We start from the raw sequence: 18,874 nt of genomic DNA, 5'->3' as shown, positions 1-18,874 counted from the left end.
TGCGGCAAATCTACAATAAGTCACGTCGAAAATAAGGTGCGGGCGGAGAGTTACTGTTATATACATACACTAGCAGCCTCCGCTGTGTAGTGGTTAGAGTTGTAGGCTCACGATCTGGAGCTCCAGGTTCGATTCCCGACGGGGACATTATCGAAATCACTTTGTAAGACTATTCGTTTGGTAAGGACTATGCAGGCTTGAATCACCCTGATTGTCGGAAGAAGTAAGATAATTCCATGCTTGTGAAGGCACGTTAGGCCGTTGGTCCCGGGTGTTAGCCTTAAAATACCACCTACCCGCAGTGGAGCCATGAGTATGCTCCATACCTCATCTGGTTGATTGAGGGGAGGCCTGTGATCAGAAGTGGGACGTATATATATACTTAGGTTGTTTACAATCATTGTCTAATACATAGTCCCATAGGACATAACTTTGTCGCAACTTTTTTTTACTTACACAAAATTTTATTACTACTTACACTTAGAGTGGATTACGCAAGAAAACCTTCTAAATCGAAACCGCAATGAACTTTATAATTCCATTTCGATTGTGACCTCAGAAAGTACTTAAAAATGTGACAGGTACATCTTATTCCTTTTACTTTTAATAAAGGAAACCTTCCCTTTAAAGGTCACAAACTTATTAGTCCTTTCAAAAAAAAAAAAACCTATTGGAGATATTTGCAAAATTATCTTATGTCAAATTGGGTAATTTCCTAGGTCAAAGATAAATTATGAAATTCTGATTACTAAATAAAGACAGATCTAAAGGTGACAAAAAACGTTTTCAATGTAAGTAACTCATTTATTAATTTTTATATAAAGAAAAATATAATAATAACTGCGACATTTTGTCACTTTTTTCTAAACGTCACAGGTTGCTTTTTCATACAAATTCCATAGTAATATCGTGTTTTGACGTTTAGTAAAAAGTAACTGATTTGACTAGTTGGAAACTAGCCTATTGTACAGTCATGAGCAATATAATGTACCCAGTTTAGGACTCTGTCGCACTAACATATTTGACAGTTAGTGAGACTTACAGTTAAATTTGTCAAAAATGTTAATGTGACATGGTACCAAAGTGTATACATATTAATGCTCGTGACCGTACATCATTATTACCTGCTTAGAAACAATAGATTAGTGTATTGTACCTGCGTTTTCTCAAGTAGGACTCCGAGTGAGAGCCCTCATCGCTCCCCATTTGTCCGGCCAAGTGTCTACAATAAGTTACGTTAAAAAAACTGTAGTAGGACTAGGTTAGAATAGGTACGAGTAGGTACCTCGAGGAGCTCGGTGGCGCAGCGGTAAACGCGCTCGGTCTGCGATTGTTGAAGTTAAGCAACTTTCGCAAAGGCCGGTCATAGGATGGGTAACCACAAAAAAAAGGCACGTTAAGCCGTTGGTCCCGGCTGCATTAGTAGTCGTTAATAACCACCAATCCGCACTGGGCCCGCGTGGTGGTTTAAGGCCCGATCTCCCTATCCATCCATAGGAAAGGCCCGTGCCCCAGCAGTGGGACGTTAATGGGCTGGTGATAAGGGTACCTTAGTGAATAGGTATTTTGTTCGTATATTTATAACATAATATATTTTCGCGCCTGTGTTCCCAAAGGGACAGGCAGATGTATACGTATATAATATATACAATACACCCACTCCCCGCCACCGAATATTTATAAAAGGTCTTCGTACTATACATACATTAGTAATTACAAGTTACTGTTTTATTTAATAATACAATCGCGTATTAGATCTGCCATTAAACATACTAGTTAAAAAAGGCACTATCTACCACGTTGGGGATGTAGCGCGATGAAACGTTAAACGTCGGAAACGAAATCCCATGAAATAAATAGCGACAGGTCCAATATTTATTGATCTGCCTTTTTTATGGGCTTTCCTATTTATTTTCGTCCAAGCTGTTTTGGTTAAAATCTATAGGTATCATGCATACTGGTAATTCACGCTTGCAGTCCTTATTAGGTTAGATAGAGACACAGATCGCCGGAAGGCAAAGTGTAGGCTCGACAGTGTTCAATAGGCAACTCGTAACACATAAATAATTGATTAAAACATTTATTACTTATTCCTTGCGTGTTCCCGTTTCATATTTTCAAAATGGCGTACCAGTAATTAAAAGTAATTTCCTAGCTATTCCTCAAAATTTTACCTTCTGGTCCTTTTAGGAGAAATAATTGATGAGTTTATACGTAGTCACCACCGCAATGAAATCGATAATGGTTGAAAGCTTTGTAGTCCTTTTATTTGAGTCTTATATGTTAGCAGAAATTACTTGCATTAAGTAGGTTTCAAGTTACGTAGCATCACGCGTGCATCCCCAAAAGGGTAGGCAGAGGTGCATATTATATACTCCGCGGCAGCTATATTTCAAGTTACCTGAAATAGAGTGCTGCTTTTGAGCTGCTTTTTAAATTATGTTTGGTGCCACACCACATTTAGATTAAATTGTCTTAAGGGGCCTACGTGTTGACTTCGGCCCCACGCACGCCTTCCAAAAGTCTGGGACTCCATAGGCCCGAGATATGGAATTACTATTTTATAAGTAATAAGCATTGTGTATAAGTAATATGGACATAAGCTCAGACTCATTAATCGTGGATTTTTCTAGGCGAATGGTGATTTATATAATTGTGTTCTTACAAAGATACGACCTTGGCCGCAAGTCTGGGTCAGTACCATATACTACCATGTCTGGTCAGTAGTATTTCACTCTTAGTATTCTTAGTTAATGGGTAAATCGTGACCACGGTTTCTAAACATTTTATTTTGTCTATAATATTTAGGTATATTTTGTAGATGATGAAATTAATTCCGCCGTTGAACAGAATTATGGTGTAACTATACTAGAGCGGGCCTATTTCTTTAATGATTTAATTGGTTTGTCGTTTATTTGCAAAGATTTAGGTCATAAAAGTTGTAAAGTTTCTTTGATTTAAGATCAGAGTGTAGTTGTGGATTGTTATAATTATCGTAAGCTACATTGTGTATAATGCCATGTCTCTCTCTCTATTTAAGAGCTGCGCTCTTGTCGGTTGAGTAATCGCCATTCCTCTCTTCTTCCCACCAAATCCTTCACCTCCCGATACGACACGACCTGCACCTTCTCTTTTATTTGTTTCATAATGTTCTCCTAGGTCTACCCCTTCCTCTCTTCCCTTCAATTTTTCCTTCTATAATGTTTGTTATAAATTAATCGTGTCGTATCAGGTGGCCAATCATATTTCCTCAATCATATGTTGCCATGTACCTATGTGATTTCTCTAAATGCTTTTTCTTTTTTGTTTTAATGCTACGAATGGGTGTCGAGACAAACCTCTGTGGTTTAAACTGTTTACTATTACTATTGTTAAAGCAGAAGAAGCTACAATAACTGAATTTGAAATTATTTTATAATAGTCTTTAGAATCTTGAAATGAAAGGAATCTACAATTTTATAAGAACTTTCTGTCGTATCTGGATATTGTGTAGATATCAACAGAATGCCTTTATTATATACTAGCTTTTGCCCGCGACTTCGTCCGCGTGGCGTGTTATATAAGAGAGAGATCTTTGTGTGTGTGGGAGTGCATATCAAATTTCAAGCATCTAACTTATGCAGTTTAGATTTTTTCATACAATTTTTTCCCCAATAACTCCCATTTTTCAAAATACAGCCAAAAATAAACTTTATATTTACTAAGGTATGCATGCATGCTAGATTGAATCAATTGATTGAATTGATTTTTTTTTAATTGATTGTTCATTGAGTTTTAATTTTAATACACACTTCCTCTCTTCCCTTCAACGTTGCTGTGCCCTACAGGGTCCATGTTTTAGTTCCTATGCCTATGTAACACCCCATTGTACTACATGGAATGCAATAAATAATTTAATTGAATTGAATTGAAAACATCTATCTTACGCGGTTTCGATTTTTTCATACAAATGTTTTTTTCCCGCTAACTCCCGTTTCCGTGGGAATTTTGCAATATCCTGTTGCAACTAAGGTTTAAGTTAACTAAGGTACCTGCATGCCAAATTTCAAGCGTCTAACTTAAGCGATTTAGATTTTTCATACAAAAGGATTTTCCCGCTAATTTCCGTTCCCGTGGGAATTCCGGGAATTCCTTTCTTAGTGCACCTCTACGGTACCTAAGCTATGTCCCTTCCAAATTTCAAATGCCTACATTTAGCCGTTCAGGCTATGCGTTGATATGTCAGTCACTGAGTCAGTCAGTTTCTCCTTTTATTTAGATTTGATTTTTTCATACAAATGTTTTTTCCCGCTAACTACCGTTCCCGTGGGAATTTTGTAATATCCTGTTGCAACTAAGCTTTAAGTTTACTAAAGTACCTGCATGCCAAATTTCAAACGTCTAACTTGAGTGGTTTAGATTTTTCATACAAAAGGATTTTCCCGCTAATTCCCGTTCCCGTGGGAATTTCGGGAATTCCTTTCTTAGTACACCTCTACGGTGTCTAAGGTACCTGCGTGCCAAATTTTAAACATCTTACTTGAATGGTTTAGATTTTTCATACAAAAGGATTTTCCCGTTAATTCCCGTTCCCGTGGGAATTTCGGGAATTCCTTTCTTAGTGCACCTCCACGGTACCTAAGGTACCTGCATGACAAATTTCAAACGTCTAACTTGAATGGTTTAGATTTTTCATACAAAAGGATTTTCCCGCTAATTCCCGTTCTCGTGAGAATTTCGGGAATTCCTTTCTTAGTGCACCTCCACGGTACCTAAGGTATCTGCATGCTAAATTTCAAATGTCTAACTTGAGTGGTTTAGATTTTTCATACAAAAGGTATTTCCCGCTAATTCCCGTTCCCGTGAGAATTTTGGGAATTCCTTTCTTAGTGCACCTCTACGGTACCTATGGTACCTGCATGCCAAATTTCAAACGTCTAACTTGAGTGGTTTAGATTTTTCATACAAAAGGATTTTCCCGCTAATTCCTGTTCCCGTGGGAATTTCGGGAATTCCTTTCTTAGTACACCTCTACGGTATCTAAGGTGCATGACAAATTTCAAACATCTAACTTGAATGGTTTAGATTTTTCATACAAAAATATTTTTCCGCTAATTCCCGTTCCCGTGGGAATTTCGGGAATTCCTTTCTTAGTGCACCTCTACGTTATCTAAGGTACCTGCATGCCAAATTTCAAAAGTCTAACTTGAGTGGTTTAGATTTTTCATACAAAAGGATTTTCCCGCTAATTCCCGTTCCCGTAGGAATTTCGGGAATTCCTTTCTTAGTGCACCTCTACGGTATCTAAGGTACCTTCATGCCAAATTTCAAACGTCTAACTTGAGTGGTTTAGGTTTTTCATACAAAAGGATTTCCCTTCACTACTCTGCTCCTATTGATTGTAGCGTGATGAAAAGTATACTATGACCTGTCCAGGAGTGTGAAGAATAATTGTACCAAGTTTCATTAAAATCCGTCCAGTAGTTTTTGTTTCTATAAGGAACATACAGACAGACAGACAGACAGACAGACAGACAGACAGACAGACAGACAAAAATTTTACTGATTGCATTTTTGGCATCAGTATCGATCACTTATCACCCCCTGATAGTTATTTTGAAAAAATATTTAATGTACAGAATTGACCTCTCTACAGATTTATTATAAGTATAGATATAATTTTTAACATAATAATACTGGGTTCTTACTACGTTAAAATCAGGGATATAATTCCCATCCCGTGATCATGGCACTTGCAACAGTGTTGAAATAATATCGGGGGTATCATATCCCTGATTTTAACGCGGTAAGAACCCGGTATTATGTGTTTTAATTATAATACTAACCGCATAAACCTCAAACAATGCTTTATTATTTTTTGAACTAAAGGAACATTAAAAGTAAATATTCCAAAACGTGTTTTCATTACGTGAAAGCGCTAAGGCTATAAATTCAAAGGCGATGGCAGTCGAAAAACGCAAAGTTTAACGCAGTGCAGACCCCGCAGTGAGGCGCATATTATTATTCGTTTTACTGTATTCTCCTTACGAAGTGCTAGTAAATTATCTCTTGGCAGCCACATCCAGTATTTATCAGATTAAAAAAAAATGAGTGCCAACATTATGTTGCCGGGCGTGTTTCAAATACGTGAACGTTGTTAAATATGCTGCTGTATTGAACAATACAGTGGTCGCGATTCATTAGCTGAGACTGTGACTTATATTCTTCTGCTGCTTCCTACAACTGTAGTTTTTTATCGAAAAGTTTACGTAGTAGTAGCGTCATAACGTACATAACATTAAAACTAAAAACAGATATGAAAAATGAAGAAAGTACTTTCTAGAAAGTCGTTATTATTTACGACTTCAATAAATATTGCATTTAAAAAAAAATACATTTCCTACCAAACGCAGTGTTTATAATATTGATGATGCAGTTTTGTTCGACTCAAAAATAAGAAATATAAGTGCCTACTTAAACTTAACTGGCAAATAAAAGGTGCCCATTTCAAATATGAGCAATAATTTCTTTAATAAGATATAAAATGAAATCATGTACTCTACAGGAATATGCCCTGCAATGAGGTACTCGAGCCATGTTTCAGGTATCTACTTTATGTACCATACACTGCACTAACGACCGCCAAATGAGAACATGCAGTTGCATAAGTGATGCATTGCTGATGTTACCTGTCTGATATAGAGCTGTCCCTCGGCGTATCTTTTGTTTTTAAATTATATATTCAACAAAATTACAGCGTTTTTACAAAATTATCTTTCGCCAAACCGCAAAATAGTTTGTTAGCGAATTTAAATTCTTTATCTATGTTTTTATATCTAGTCTATAAGTACTAATATTTATTTTGTGGGGTTACAGATGATAGATAGATAAAAATAATTTATTGAGCTCAATGGATACAAGATACAGAAATAAGGATAACAGATACAGAATGGCACAACAGGTGGCCTTATTGTTCATGCAGCAATTTCTTCCAGGCAATCTTTGGGTCCAGGAAAATTAATTATTGATTGTTTAACAAGAAGATCTTGAAATTATTCATAAATACAGTTTTACTTATATTTCCAACATCGATCTTATCTGCGTGTACTATCTAAATTATTGGATTTATTGTTTTATTTAATTTGAACATGTTTTATGAATACAGATGTCGACAGGTGTTAATTACAAAAACTGTTGAAAAAAGCCAATGGTTGATCAGAAAAGATATATTTTTTGTAGTTAAAAATGTAATACGTAATATTAGCAACAAAAGTCCGTATTAGAACTTCCTCTACTTAGCTACTGTACTGAACTGTTTCGTTTCTTTTTTCACTATGCTCCTTAGCTCACTCTGTGTGTGTCTTATTTTTAGAATACTTGAACATCAACTTAGGTACATATCGATAGACCATTCCCATCACTACTCGAACGTGATCTTGAGTATGCAAAATTGCAACCCCAGGTCCAATCAGTCACGTTTGCCGTAGTCACACGATCACCGGGACTATGTGGGTTTCTATTCCACTCGTGCAGTCTTTAGTACTTGTATTATCATAATCATTGATAGTATGTATTTAAGTGTATGTCAGCGTAAGTCTGGAAGTTTAAAATTTTATATATTATATTATATTATTACTTTGTTATTATCTTGTTTCCTATGTATACCTTTACAACATCATCAACATGCTCATTTTCTTCTTTATTCATCATTAGTAATATGCCTTGTGTTGTAGGATTCTACAGAAACGTATTTTTCTTTGTAGTCTTCTTCTTTCGTTTAGGTTGTGAGGTCAATGACTGGACTCATCAATCTTGTGTCTAACGCCTCTGACATGGTTCAAGAACATTTACTGGCGGGAACGATAGCTGATGTGACCTTCGATACGGATCATTTTACTTTCGGCAAATTGGATGATCAGCCTGCAATCTCTGCAATCTGTATCACATTTTGTTTTATATGTCCCACCGGAAATTGAACCTGGAACCTCCAGGTCCAGTAATTATTTATTATTTGTACGGCTTGCCTAAGTTGGCAGTTCTATGAGTCTGCTATTTAGACTCTTTTTAGAATGTAATCCCATAATCTGTTCCTGCGACAAATATGTTAAGATAAGCAGTATACAAAAAACATATTTTTATTTTTATTGTCATTTAAATTAAAAACTTTCATTTTTATTTCTTGTCATTTTGTATGTTTAACATTCGTCCGCTTCGGATCTTTCTCTCCAATCATTACCAGTAATTCGAAAAATTGCAGAACAGTTTTGAATTTCAAAGCACTTTCACTCTTTTGAGTATTAACTTTCCGTTTTAATTTCCTTTTTGACATAGCAGTAGTTATTATTTTTTAAACAAAAGCTGATTTTGAATTTATAATGTTATTTTGTTGCCTTGTTTTATCTGATAATAGAAACTAGCTTATTTAAACCAAAAATTGAACTATTTACCAGTTTTACAGATCAGTGTCAATTTATCAAATACAAATTATTTTCATTTACTACTCACTCCACAACACCACAATCAACGGTTTAATCATTATATTCTATGGTTTAATTAGGTGTATTGTTTACTAAACTTGCTAATTATTATCTTCCGCTTAACGATTCCTAACGACGTCATCAAGGCCCTTGTAACGATCTCTGCGGTTTAAGTTTGGGATTTTGCAGTTCACTTTAACGATATTGTGAAATCATTAAAGTGTAATGAAAACAAGTACCGATAACGTCGTAAAAGTTCATTTCGGATCCTTTGTTTAAGAAACAAACCAGATAATTCGATGTCCTTTAAAGGTATCCGTATAATAAGCTGTTATGACTGTTTTCTGCTTTTCACTTTTTTTTTGATATTGCTGTATTTTTCAGTTGGATAACGTCTACTGTACTTAACAAACCACATTTAATAGTTTGATTTCAATATGTCATCCAAATCATCCACATTTATATTAAAAAAAAAAAAAAAAATATTAGTGACTTTAATGAATGGCATTTTCAAAAAACGCATGTTTTCGCTACTCAATTCATTTTAGCAACTCCATAACAAATAACACACACATCAAAAATTGTATTTCTAGCAGAGGTTTTTATGTCCTTTCGGAGCACAGAACCCTAAAAACACTTTGAAACAGCCGAACTCTGCAGGGTTCCTTTCTGATGACCTTTAACAAAAACACAACTGATCGCATAACTATTATTTTTATTGCCTATTGATAATTTCGAGACAATAACGGCTCGTCTTGTGACCTCCCACATACAATTTAGGTTCGTTGCAGTTTTTATTCTCTTTCTGAAATTCGAGTATTCGAGCGACATGATGTGGGGTTGGGTTTGGTACGCGGACGTCCCGTGGTTAACCAAATGTTTTAAACAGGCCCATATTACGTGACATGGAAATGCAATTTGTATGCGGTCTTAATTTGGACGAATAAAGTTGCACTTAATTTACGAGCTCTGTAAAATTTGGCGAAGGATGTTTAAGCGTTTTGAGAGTAGATTTGGGAACGAAAAAGTATGTTACACAAAATATCATAGTATAAAAATATTACTGATAAGAAAATTCTGTTAACCTATCTATTTATTGTACCGTATCTATTCACTAGGTACCGTATATGCGTCCTTTCGGTACCGAAAATTTTCCGGTCTTGTGCCTAATTCGTTTGATCTCATTTTCCTCTACTTAAAACAGGTCATGGATTCGTTTTTTGAATGGTTTTTACGGCTGTATCCTATTTTTTCAAATTTGCGAATTCTCCCACTGTTAGGAGCCATACTCATCTAAAACTTCTTTGCAATATCCGAAGCCTCACCAAAACGCCATTGTCTCCCACATCCTTCCTTCTTTGGACAAAGTTTCTATTGGGCTTCGGAAGCAGCTGTCTAAAGGACTATTGAGGCACCTGTTGAATCTTTGTTCCCTTCGAGCCCTGTCGAGGGCAGCCCTCGAAACTCCTTAATGCCGGATGTTCCCACGCAAATGCAAGCGCTTGAATTTGAACGATACTTATTTGCAGTCTTTTTATCGACTTCATAAACTGATATTTTAAAACACCCAGTTTCATTGAATTAAGCATAATGTAATTAACTTCTGTGAAAGCGATGTTTTATATTTTTGATGTGATTCCGTTTCTCAGTTTTCCAGTTATATTAATTTGTCAAACGGTTTTATCAGCTGTAAAAACAGTTCATTTCTTTGATTGTTAAAATTGATTTTCTTGCACCAATTTCTCACTGTATAAGAATCTCATTATTCGCACTAGAAACGTTTGAAAAGTTTTTGTTGTCTTCTCTGACTGTTACATTCACCTGTCTTGTCTCAGTTGCTTCTGTATCTGAATGTTCATATAGATACTTATCCTTATCTTTCTTATATCGCCGCAAAGTGAAGAAAAGAGACGGGAGTCCCTCGGTTGTTCATAGTGAATAGCATGTGGCACGCGCCACTCCATTCGGTTTCTGAACGTAAGCCGCGGCAGACGTAACGCTGTTTTCGAATTACGAACGTTCGCGCTTCGATCGTGTTTTGATAGTTCCGATATTTGTATTAGGAAGGCATTTGAATGAGCTCGTGTTATACACTGTTTAATTACTCGTTACTTGTTGTACGCAAAGTGTGGACAGTGCGACTTGAGTGAAAAGAAAGTTTTGGACTGCATTAAAATGCATTAGTGAATGAAGTCACCACGTTCCATGTGTTGACTTTTCGTGAATAAACCAACAGAGAAAGAAGCCTAACCTACATTGAAAACTGTGGTGCCAAGTGAAAGTTAAAACTTTTGTTTTTGTGCAACACCGCTGAACTTTATACACGTTTAGGATTTGCACGGAGGAGCGGTTTGGGTTTTTCTATTGGGACCGTAAAAATAATTGGAAAAGTTCCCGCCGCTTATGGGAAAGATCGCATCTGGTGACCCGAAAACTGTAATAAAAATAATCGATTTAACGGGAAATTTATCTCAGGTCTTTGAAGTCCGATCGTAGGATGATTAATAGCGTGTGTGTGAGGATGCGTTTTGAAAAACGCTGAATTCTTTGGTCGGAGTGAAAAGGTTTTTCGGGCTTTATGAGGGAGAGAAGGTCTTTACCGATAAGCAGCGAAGTGGCGCTGAAGAACGATAAAGATGGAAATGGAAAGTTGGCTGTGAACTCAGTTATATGTGGTGTGGTGGATGAACTGTCGAACGGACGGACTGGGAGACGTGGGTCTTGGGTCCGGCACGCAGTCATGGGTGTCCTCAGATGGAAGGATCTGACTGGCGTCAGGACTAGTACGCCTACAGAACAAAAAGAGGTAAGTGGGTTCCATCACTTAAGCATGATAACGGATATTACACACGTAATATTGACGTCATATTCTTCAAGAGGCCAGTCACATAGTCTAGACAAGCGGACGCTATGACCAAATCTCAAATGAATAAGGCGGTCACTTGTCTTAATCGAAGACGCTTCGTCTATACAATATTTATATTCAGATTGGTACTGTTTTGAATCTTATCTATTTAAGTGACAACAGTTTTAATCTTCTCATGATTCATGTTATGTAAACACAAGTAGGTGATACAGAACACGTATTACTTTTGGCCCCCATCCGGAAACCGGATTTGGAAATTAAGTAGGTATTTATTTGTATTCTACGACACGACATGATTATAACAATTTAGTTCCGTATATTTTAGTTTTTATTATTAAGTATATTATGTTTTAGTTTCCTATCCGATTATAAACGTTAAAATATACGTAATTTAACATCAAATTTTTCGTTTTTATAAGTTAATAACAAAAGCTAATTAGTAAATAAATGGTAATACGTGCGCTATTTGAATTTATTATTTTAAAACACAATGTTATTTATTTACTGCACATAATTTAATTATCTCTCTTATTGCATTGAGGTAAAGCTTTATTGTGTTAATTATGTTTATACCTATAATAACTAAGCTAATAATATATCTAGGGGCCCTATATATTAATATTGTTTATTTTCCTGATAGTGTTTGACATTTTTAACAACCAAAATATGAGAACAACTAGTTATACTGTCAATCCTATGAATTAATTTACCTATCTATATACATTTTGCGTAACTGTTTACATTATGATGTGTTTACATCACATTCGGATTACTGTTTGGTTATTAATATATATTAGGTACCGTGTATTAATGTGACATATCACATTCGATGTCTAACATTCGGATGAGTAATCAAATCACTAATCTGTGACAGGTAATGTTATTCCTTCCATATTGGAGACGTCGTTTGATAAATATTATCTAGAAGTGCCTATAGATACCACAAATAGTAAAATGAAACTGCTAAAACTTCACTAAAAAGTAAAATGAAAATTTAATTAATGATGTAAATAGAATATAGAATACACATAAACAGCATATAGAGGTATACGTTCCACAATTCACAGGAGCGGGTGTGGAGCATACTGCACCAAGCTGCTTCACTGCAGGTTGGTGGAGATGATTTAAAGCTAATATCTGGGACAGAAGTACCTATATGTAACAAAAACATCAATACTACCATGAGAAAGATTGTTAAGATCATAGTGACCTACGTGCTTTCTTTACTTAAACAGCAACCAATTTGAAATTTAGTCTCTAGTCTCTTATCAGGTACAATAGAAGGCTAACTATTCCAAAAGCCTTTGATTTGACAAATGTTACAACGTTTTAAGTTTACGCGGTTATTATCATAATTAAAGCACATAATAACGGGTTCTTACCGCATTTAAATAGGGATATGAGACTCCCAATATTTCGACACTGTTGCAGTCATCCCGTGATCATGGCACTTGCAACAGTGTCGAAATATCGGGAGTCTCATATCCCCATTTAAACGCGGTAAGAACCCGTTATTATGTACTTTAATTAAAATGTTACAACGTCGTATTTAGGTACTTACCTCACTTGTAAAATTTGGGTCGGTAAACATACTAATAATACCCTAGGCAGTCGCGGATACTTAATTTTCTTCAGCCAGTGAAAAATTACAAGCTCCTAAGAACCTAATAAGCGAGCTGCCACACAAAGATTTATAGAAGGTACCTTAAACACTTCTCAAGATACCTTGTAATTGAACAGGGAAATTTTACGGCAGTGGTATTTTCCTTGTCTTTCACGGGGATATAATAAGATTTAGTAAAATGAAAAGAGCTTTTATCTACAGTTCACGCTTCAAACATTTCAGTTACACTTAGTTGCTTAAATGTATGAAAAAAATTACCAGATTGAATATTAACAACATAAATCTTTTCACTCGGGTTTGTCTTATTATCTCTCTTAGCTCTCTCTTCTTAGCAGTAATAAGCTGTAATGTCTTCTGATAACTAGGTAATGCTGGTTATTCACCTGGTTTTATTAACTACACATCATTTAAGTCTGTAGAAGTAAACGTAGCTCCCGTGGATCGCGGAAACGGCACAACATTTCAATTTACAAATTCCGAATCCCGCTGCGTCCTAAATCTCCAAGATTATGATTGTCCCGGTATTCGTGTTACATCATAACTTTTCCAAAGGAGTAAGTATATTATAGTGACAGAGGTCGTAAAAAGGCAGGCTTAGTGTATTTTCTTATCATATCACCGATGATATTTCTCACAACAATTGCTAATAACCGTTGAAAAGTTGGACCATCGAAAAAGAAATGAAAATCGGAAGAATGCAGAAAATAAAAATTCTTCCTACTATACTCTTTGTGAATAAAAATAAAATGACTAGATCTAACAGTCATTGTGATAACAATAAAGTCAAACGAGATACCAGTACTCGTCATGTTGTGATCAAAGAAAAGTAAATGAAAGTGATGTAATCATTATATTGCATAGTTCGTGTCTATTTCTTACTATCAGTCGTGTATAATCGACAATAAAGATGAAAGATAAGATAATTTTAATAAAAGTAATAGTGAGAAAATCGATAAGCCGTTGACCATGATGGTCAGCTATATAATCTTTACTATTGACAAAATTGTATTGATTCACATACATTTCAGATGAAAATCGTCGACGAAGGACTTAAAAATATACTAAGGGAAAATAGTATTGTTATCGTAAATATATCAATATTAATTTATTCGCATAAATAAAAAAAAAAAAAAACACCGAGAGTGTCAACCCTAAAAAACGGATTCAGTAATATTTTAACTACTGAATGCTAACATTTAGATTTGAGTAAGGTACTATTGGCACTATAAAGATTAAGTACGGAAATATTATTATAACATTTATATGCGATGATGCAAATATAAGTACATCAATTTTGAACTTTTTTACTGTTATATAAGCTTTGAAAATTTTCTGACATGGCTATTATCAACAAAAATTAATGGCTTTGTCTAGCGTATTATAAAAATAAATTCTTATATCAAACTTCACATCAGTTATATTATGTTGATTTTAGTTTTAGTTGACATTTGAAATTCTCGGAAAGCCATGGAAATACCGCGTCTGATGTTAGTTAGTTATAAGATTTTACTAGGCAATAAATTTCTAGTTTCCCACTTACAGTTTCTTTGAGTAACAGCCTATTAAAACGTGTAGAAAACGTAAGTTATGAAGTTAAAGGTTTTGCTGACGTATGCATCCAGTGGACTAGCAGGTATATGGGTGGTACAGCTAATATTTTTCCGTATATGGCAATAAACAAAATCACTTTATACTTGCTACGCTCACATACATAAACCGGGTTGGAGGTATGTGATGGAAAGGTGCAATCAATGAAATTCTGAATTATCCAATTCTATAGTTTCTGTAAGATGTTTCTGTAAAGAAACCATTTTTATATTATAATTTTATAGTAGTTTTGACAACTTCCTAGAGTATTTCAAGTCGTGAAGATAAATCTCAAGCAGATTTATTATATGTGGACAACATACATTAACCTATTAACGGCTGTGTAGTGTTGTTCATTCGCTGAATGAGTATGTTTCGCAAGTTTTACGAGGATAAACTATCAACTGTTATTTGTGTCCCGCTGATCTCGTAAATTGTGACTCTATTTGGTGACTTTTATTAGCTGTGATTTTGTAGGTTCATATTTATCGGGGATTTAGTGTTGTATCGCTATATGTTTGACAATTTAGATGCTGAACAGTATGTTTGGTGTTTTAATTATATTTGTGGATGATTTGTTAATAACCATGTAAAATAAACAACGTTGTCTACATGAGAATTGAGTACCATTTCTTGATATCATAGACGCGGGTACCCTGGGTATGCCATCTGACGCAAGTCACGTAAAAAAATGAACCTTCCTTGCTAATGGAAGCTTTTCACGTATGTAACATTATACAAAAAGACCCCTGACCCCTGAATATTACCTGTATTTAGTGTGTCCAACGTTGGTACAAATAAAAGTACGAAATCCCACGAATTTTAAACGAAAAATGTGTTTGAGTTGCTCTACATACGGATATGAAATCCCACGAACTCGAAACAAAAATCTCAACTACCCAAAAAATTCTACTCGAATGCTCAGAGTCTGCATTATGACAATCGCATAACGTAAGCGGGTCAATGAGTGCACTTTAATTTCGCCGATGCGGTGTGATGGTGGGTCGGGTTGGCAGGTTGACAAGTATTTCACGGCATTTGCTCCGCCACATGGACTCGGTCGGTGACTTCATAATTTTTCGGTTTTACAAGCCTGATGCAGTCTACGGGACTTGGCTTTACCAAATTCCAGGTTTATTATGTATTTTCCTATTTTATTGTCGGTGTTCTCTTTTTTGTGCTATGAGGTTATAACTTTTACTTCTCTTTTTCTATCTATTGGTGGTGTTACCTTTTACGTTTTTCTCTACCACTTCGCTCTATCGGATGTCTCGTTATCGGAGACATTGCACAAGTTCAGGTCCGTCCATGCAATAACATGAATGTTGAAAACTTACTCACTCTAACAACACATTATATCACAGAATCAGAATTCCCCGTCTCATCGTAGGTTATTAAATATAGACACAAGACGCAGACAATATGCATTTAAAAATGTTTTCCTACTCATGACTAAGAACCAGTTAAACTAATCGGAAGCCAATAGAACAACGACTCTAACACATTTAAATGATGTGATGACCTACTAATGATATAACGGTACGCGGTCTTTACAGTCACTTTTGTTTTAGTTGACATTAGAGTCGGTTAATAACGTGTTAATTTTAATACATTTGCATATTATAAAACGTTCAATACTATATTTGATCGGATAGCTTATTGGTCAAAATACTGTTTCGTCTGTGAAACAAATACTGTTATTGGCTAGGTAATATGGAAGTGATACACCGGATATAGGTATCGCAAACAGTTTAATCCAATTTTACTACCGATTTGCAACAAAAGTAATATTTCCTTCACAACGGAATAATTAGGTCTCGTGTTTCCAGGAAACTTTGGCTCTGATTTTAAATTGCAAATGGCAATGTTAGAATAGGAAATGATGATGCAACTCTAGTCGAAACACTTTGCATTTCCGATTATGACGCAGTTTTATAGATAAGAATTAATATTTATAATTGGCTGCTAAATGATTTAAAAATGTAAGTATCTCATAATTTGTGTTGTAAAGCGGCTTAATAGTGGACTCATATCGAACCTTTAATTTATTGTTCTAGAAGTTTTCATATTACAAAGGTGTATGGACTTATGATTGAATTATGTCATACCATAACTTTAAGGCTTCTCTTGCAACATGTGACTCGGTAACCTGTATTGTAAAAGTTATGTATGAATCATTGAGATATCATTCAAGGTCAGCGGGACAATCTTGTGTCATACTGACTCCAACATTGATATTTGCATTGATTTGCTTTGTCGGAAATCTCTCTATGTTTGTTATGTATATGTATGGAATTAATGTTGCAATGTCATAATGGAGATCAAAAATTATTGTGAGTATGGATACTTTGAATTTGACTTTAAATATAGAAAATAGACAAAATGATTAGGATATCAGCTGATGACTAGATCATAAATGAAAATTATGGTTACAATATTATTAAAACTCTTTTTAAAACGAATTTCTTGATGAAATGTCTAATTTTTTTACCCAGACTTGTTTTTACAAACTGTTAATTTCTTGTCGCCGTATCACTGAGTTTACCCCTACAAAAAGGTTAACGTCCGCGGAACAAAAAGTAAGATAAGATTGACAGAACGATGATGGATGGAATTCAGTTGACGAGGCGATTTTACGAGCAACAGCAGTAAATCAAGGAGACCTATTTCTCTTGACGTTGTATTGAGTAATAATAATATTGAAGATACTAATTGTTTTGATTTATTCGTGTGTAATATAGGTATCAATTCCAAAGGTACGAGGGCCGGGATTACTTCTTGAATTTGAAATGAAATTAGGTTGAACATATCCCGTTATCGACTTTCGTACTATACTATATGAGACTTCTGTTGAGTAATGATAACTGTTCTAAGTACATGTACTTTAAAATAAAATCATATTTCTTTAAATTGGTTTCCACCTTAACGTATTACTCGTAACTGCTATGCTTCAAAATTCATAGGATTTTCGCTACTATTCTGTATTCATTACTCCCAGAATGAAAGAATAGTTATGAATCGTATATCTGCGATACACGTTGGCCGCGGACCCAAGGGACCAAGATTATGAATGTCTGAGAAGCCTTTTATCAGATTGATATACTTATCCGGTCCTGAGTAAAATTGTAGCTCAACGATGAATTACGATAAGAACTCGTATGCGGGAATTTTAGCAAAGATTTTTATACAATGAAATGAAATGAAATGAAATTTATTCGCTCTAGAGTGGTACAAAAGATCTTAAATATACATTATATCAATAAAAGTCCATCACTCAACCATACAGCGTGCGAATATTAATATTAAATAATTTATAATTAAAGGAACATGCAATCTTTAATAAATGTCTGAAAAAATAATAATAATAACAATAGATATTTCAAATACACAAAAAACAATTAACCTTAATTTAAATAAACGGATGTGACTTTAAATTTAAATATTCTTTCACTGAATAAAAGGTATGGTGAATAAGATTTTTTTTTAATTTACTTTTAAATATTGGCAATGGTAACTCCTTTATAGTAAATGGTAATGCATTATAAATTTTAATACACATACAATATACATTATTATTGGTTTGAGTTAAATTAGTTCTTGGCATATATAATAAGTTCTCATACCTTTTACTGAAACAGTCCATGTCTTTCCTAGTTTTAAATAAGTGTGGATTATTTTTAACAAATAAACATATTTTATACGATTTGGCAACGAATATAAAACCGACATGTTTCAATTTTTTGTTTTTAAATAAACATCAATAAGGAACGTGATACAGGTTACAAATAATAATAATTCTAAGAAGTGTACTTTCTGTTAATGATATTTCTCCACAAGGATACGATCTTAAAGTCTAATTGAGTCTAGCTGTAACTCCTACATATTCCAATAAGACTAAGTACTTCAAATGCCCAGCGAGTGTACCGTACAGTATAGGCTGTCACGAATTTCGTGCTCGTTTCAATGTGAGGTTGTATAAGAACGTGCCGTTCAATCTGTTGAACTGTATGGACATTATCTGTGTACGACTATTAAATTGTACTCGAAGCCTCAATAGACCACGTGTTTCCTCTGGTATTGAATTCATAGACTTTTTTGATAGCACCTTGATTTATGCGCCTAATCTTATGACAGCGATATAAGTGATATCTAAGTTACGATTAAGTGTTGTGACTGTTGAACGGCTTTAGAACACTTTTTCATATTAAACGAAAACAGATTAATTAAGTCATAGGGATTTTAGGGATAAGAACGAATATTTTTAACGGGGCGTTTATTGCTGTAGAAAAAGCAAATAAAATTACACCTCGGTCTCCTAACCTCTTTCAACTTTCCCGAGAG

General features: G+C 34.8%; 1 protein-coding gene across 4 annotated transcripts in view; it reads left to right on the top strand.

Annotated features, from left to right (window-relative positions):
• Positions 1-18,874, top strand: part of LOC126374071 (rap1 GTPase-activating protein 1) — a 282,520-nt gene that overhangs the window by 186,708 nt on the left and 76,938 nt on the right. The window contains exon 1 of one of the 4 annotated variants that reach the window (XM_050020535.1): positions 10,436-11,262. The exons of the other annotated variants lie outside the window; for them this stretch is intronic. Coding sequence (XP_049876492.1) covers positions 11,035-11,262 — 228 coding nt within the window. The 5' untranslated portion in view covers positions 10,436-11,034. Of the gene's footprint in view, positions 1-10,435; positions 11,263-18,874 lie in introns of those variants that run through there. 4 annotated transcript variants of the gene reach the window in all.

The sequence above is a fragment of the Pectinophora gossypiella genome, chromosome 16 (assembly GCF_024362695.1).
Source record: "Pectinophora gossypiella chromosome 16, ilPecGoss1.1, whole genome shotgun sequence".
NCBI lineage: Eukaryota > Metazoa > Arthropoda > Insecta > Lepidoptera > Gelechiidae > Pectinophora > Pectinophora gossypiella.
This window is presented reverse-complemented; position numbering and strand designations above follow the sequence as displayed.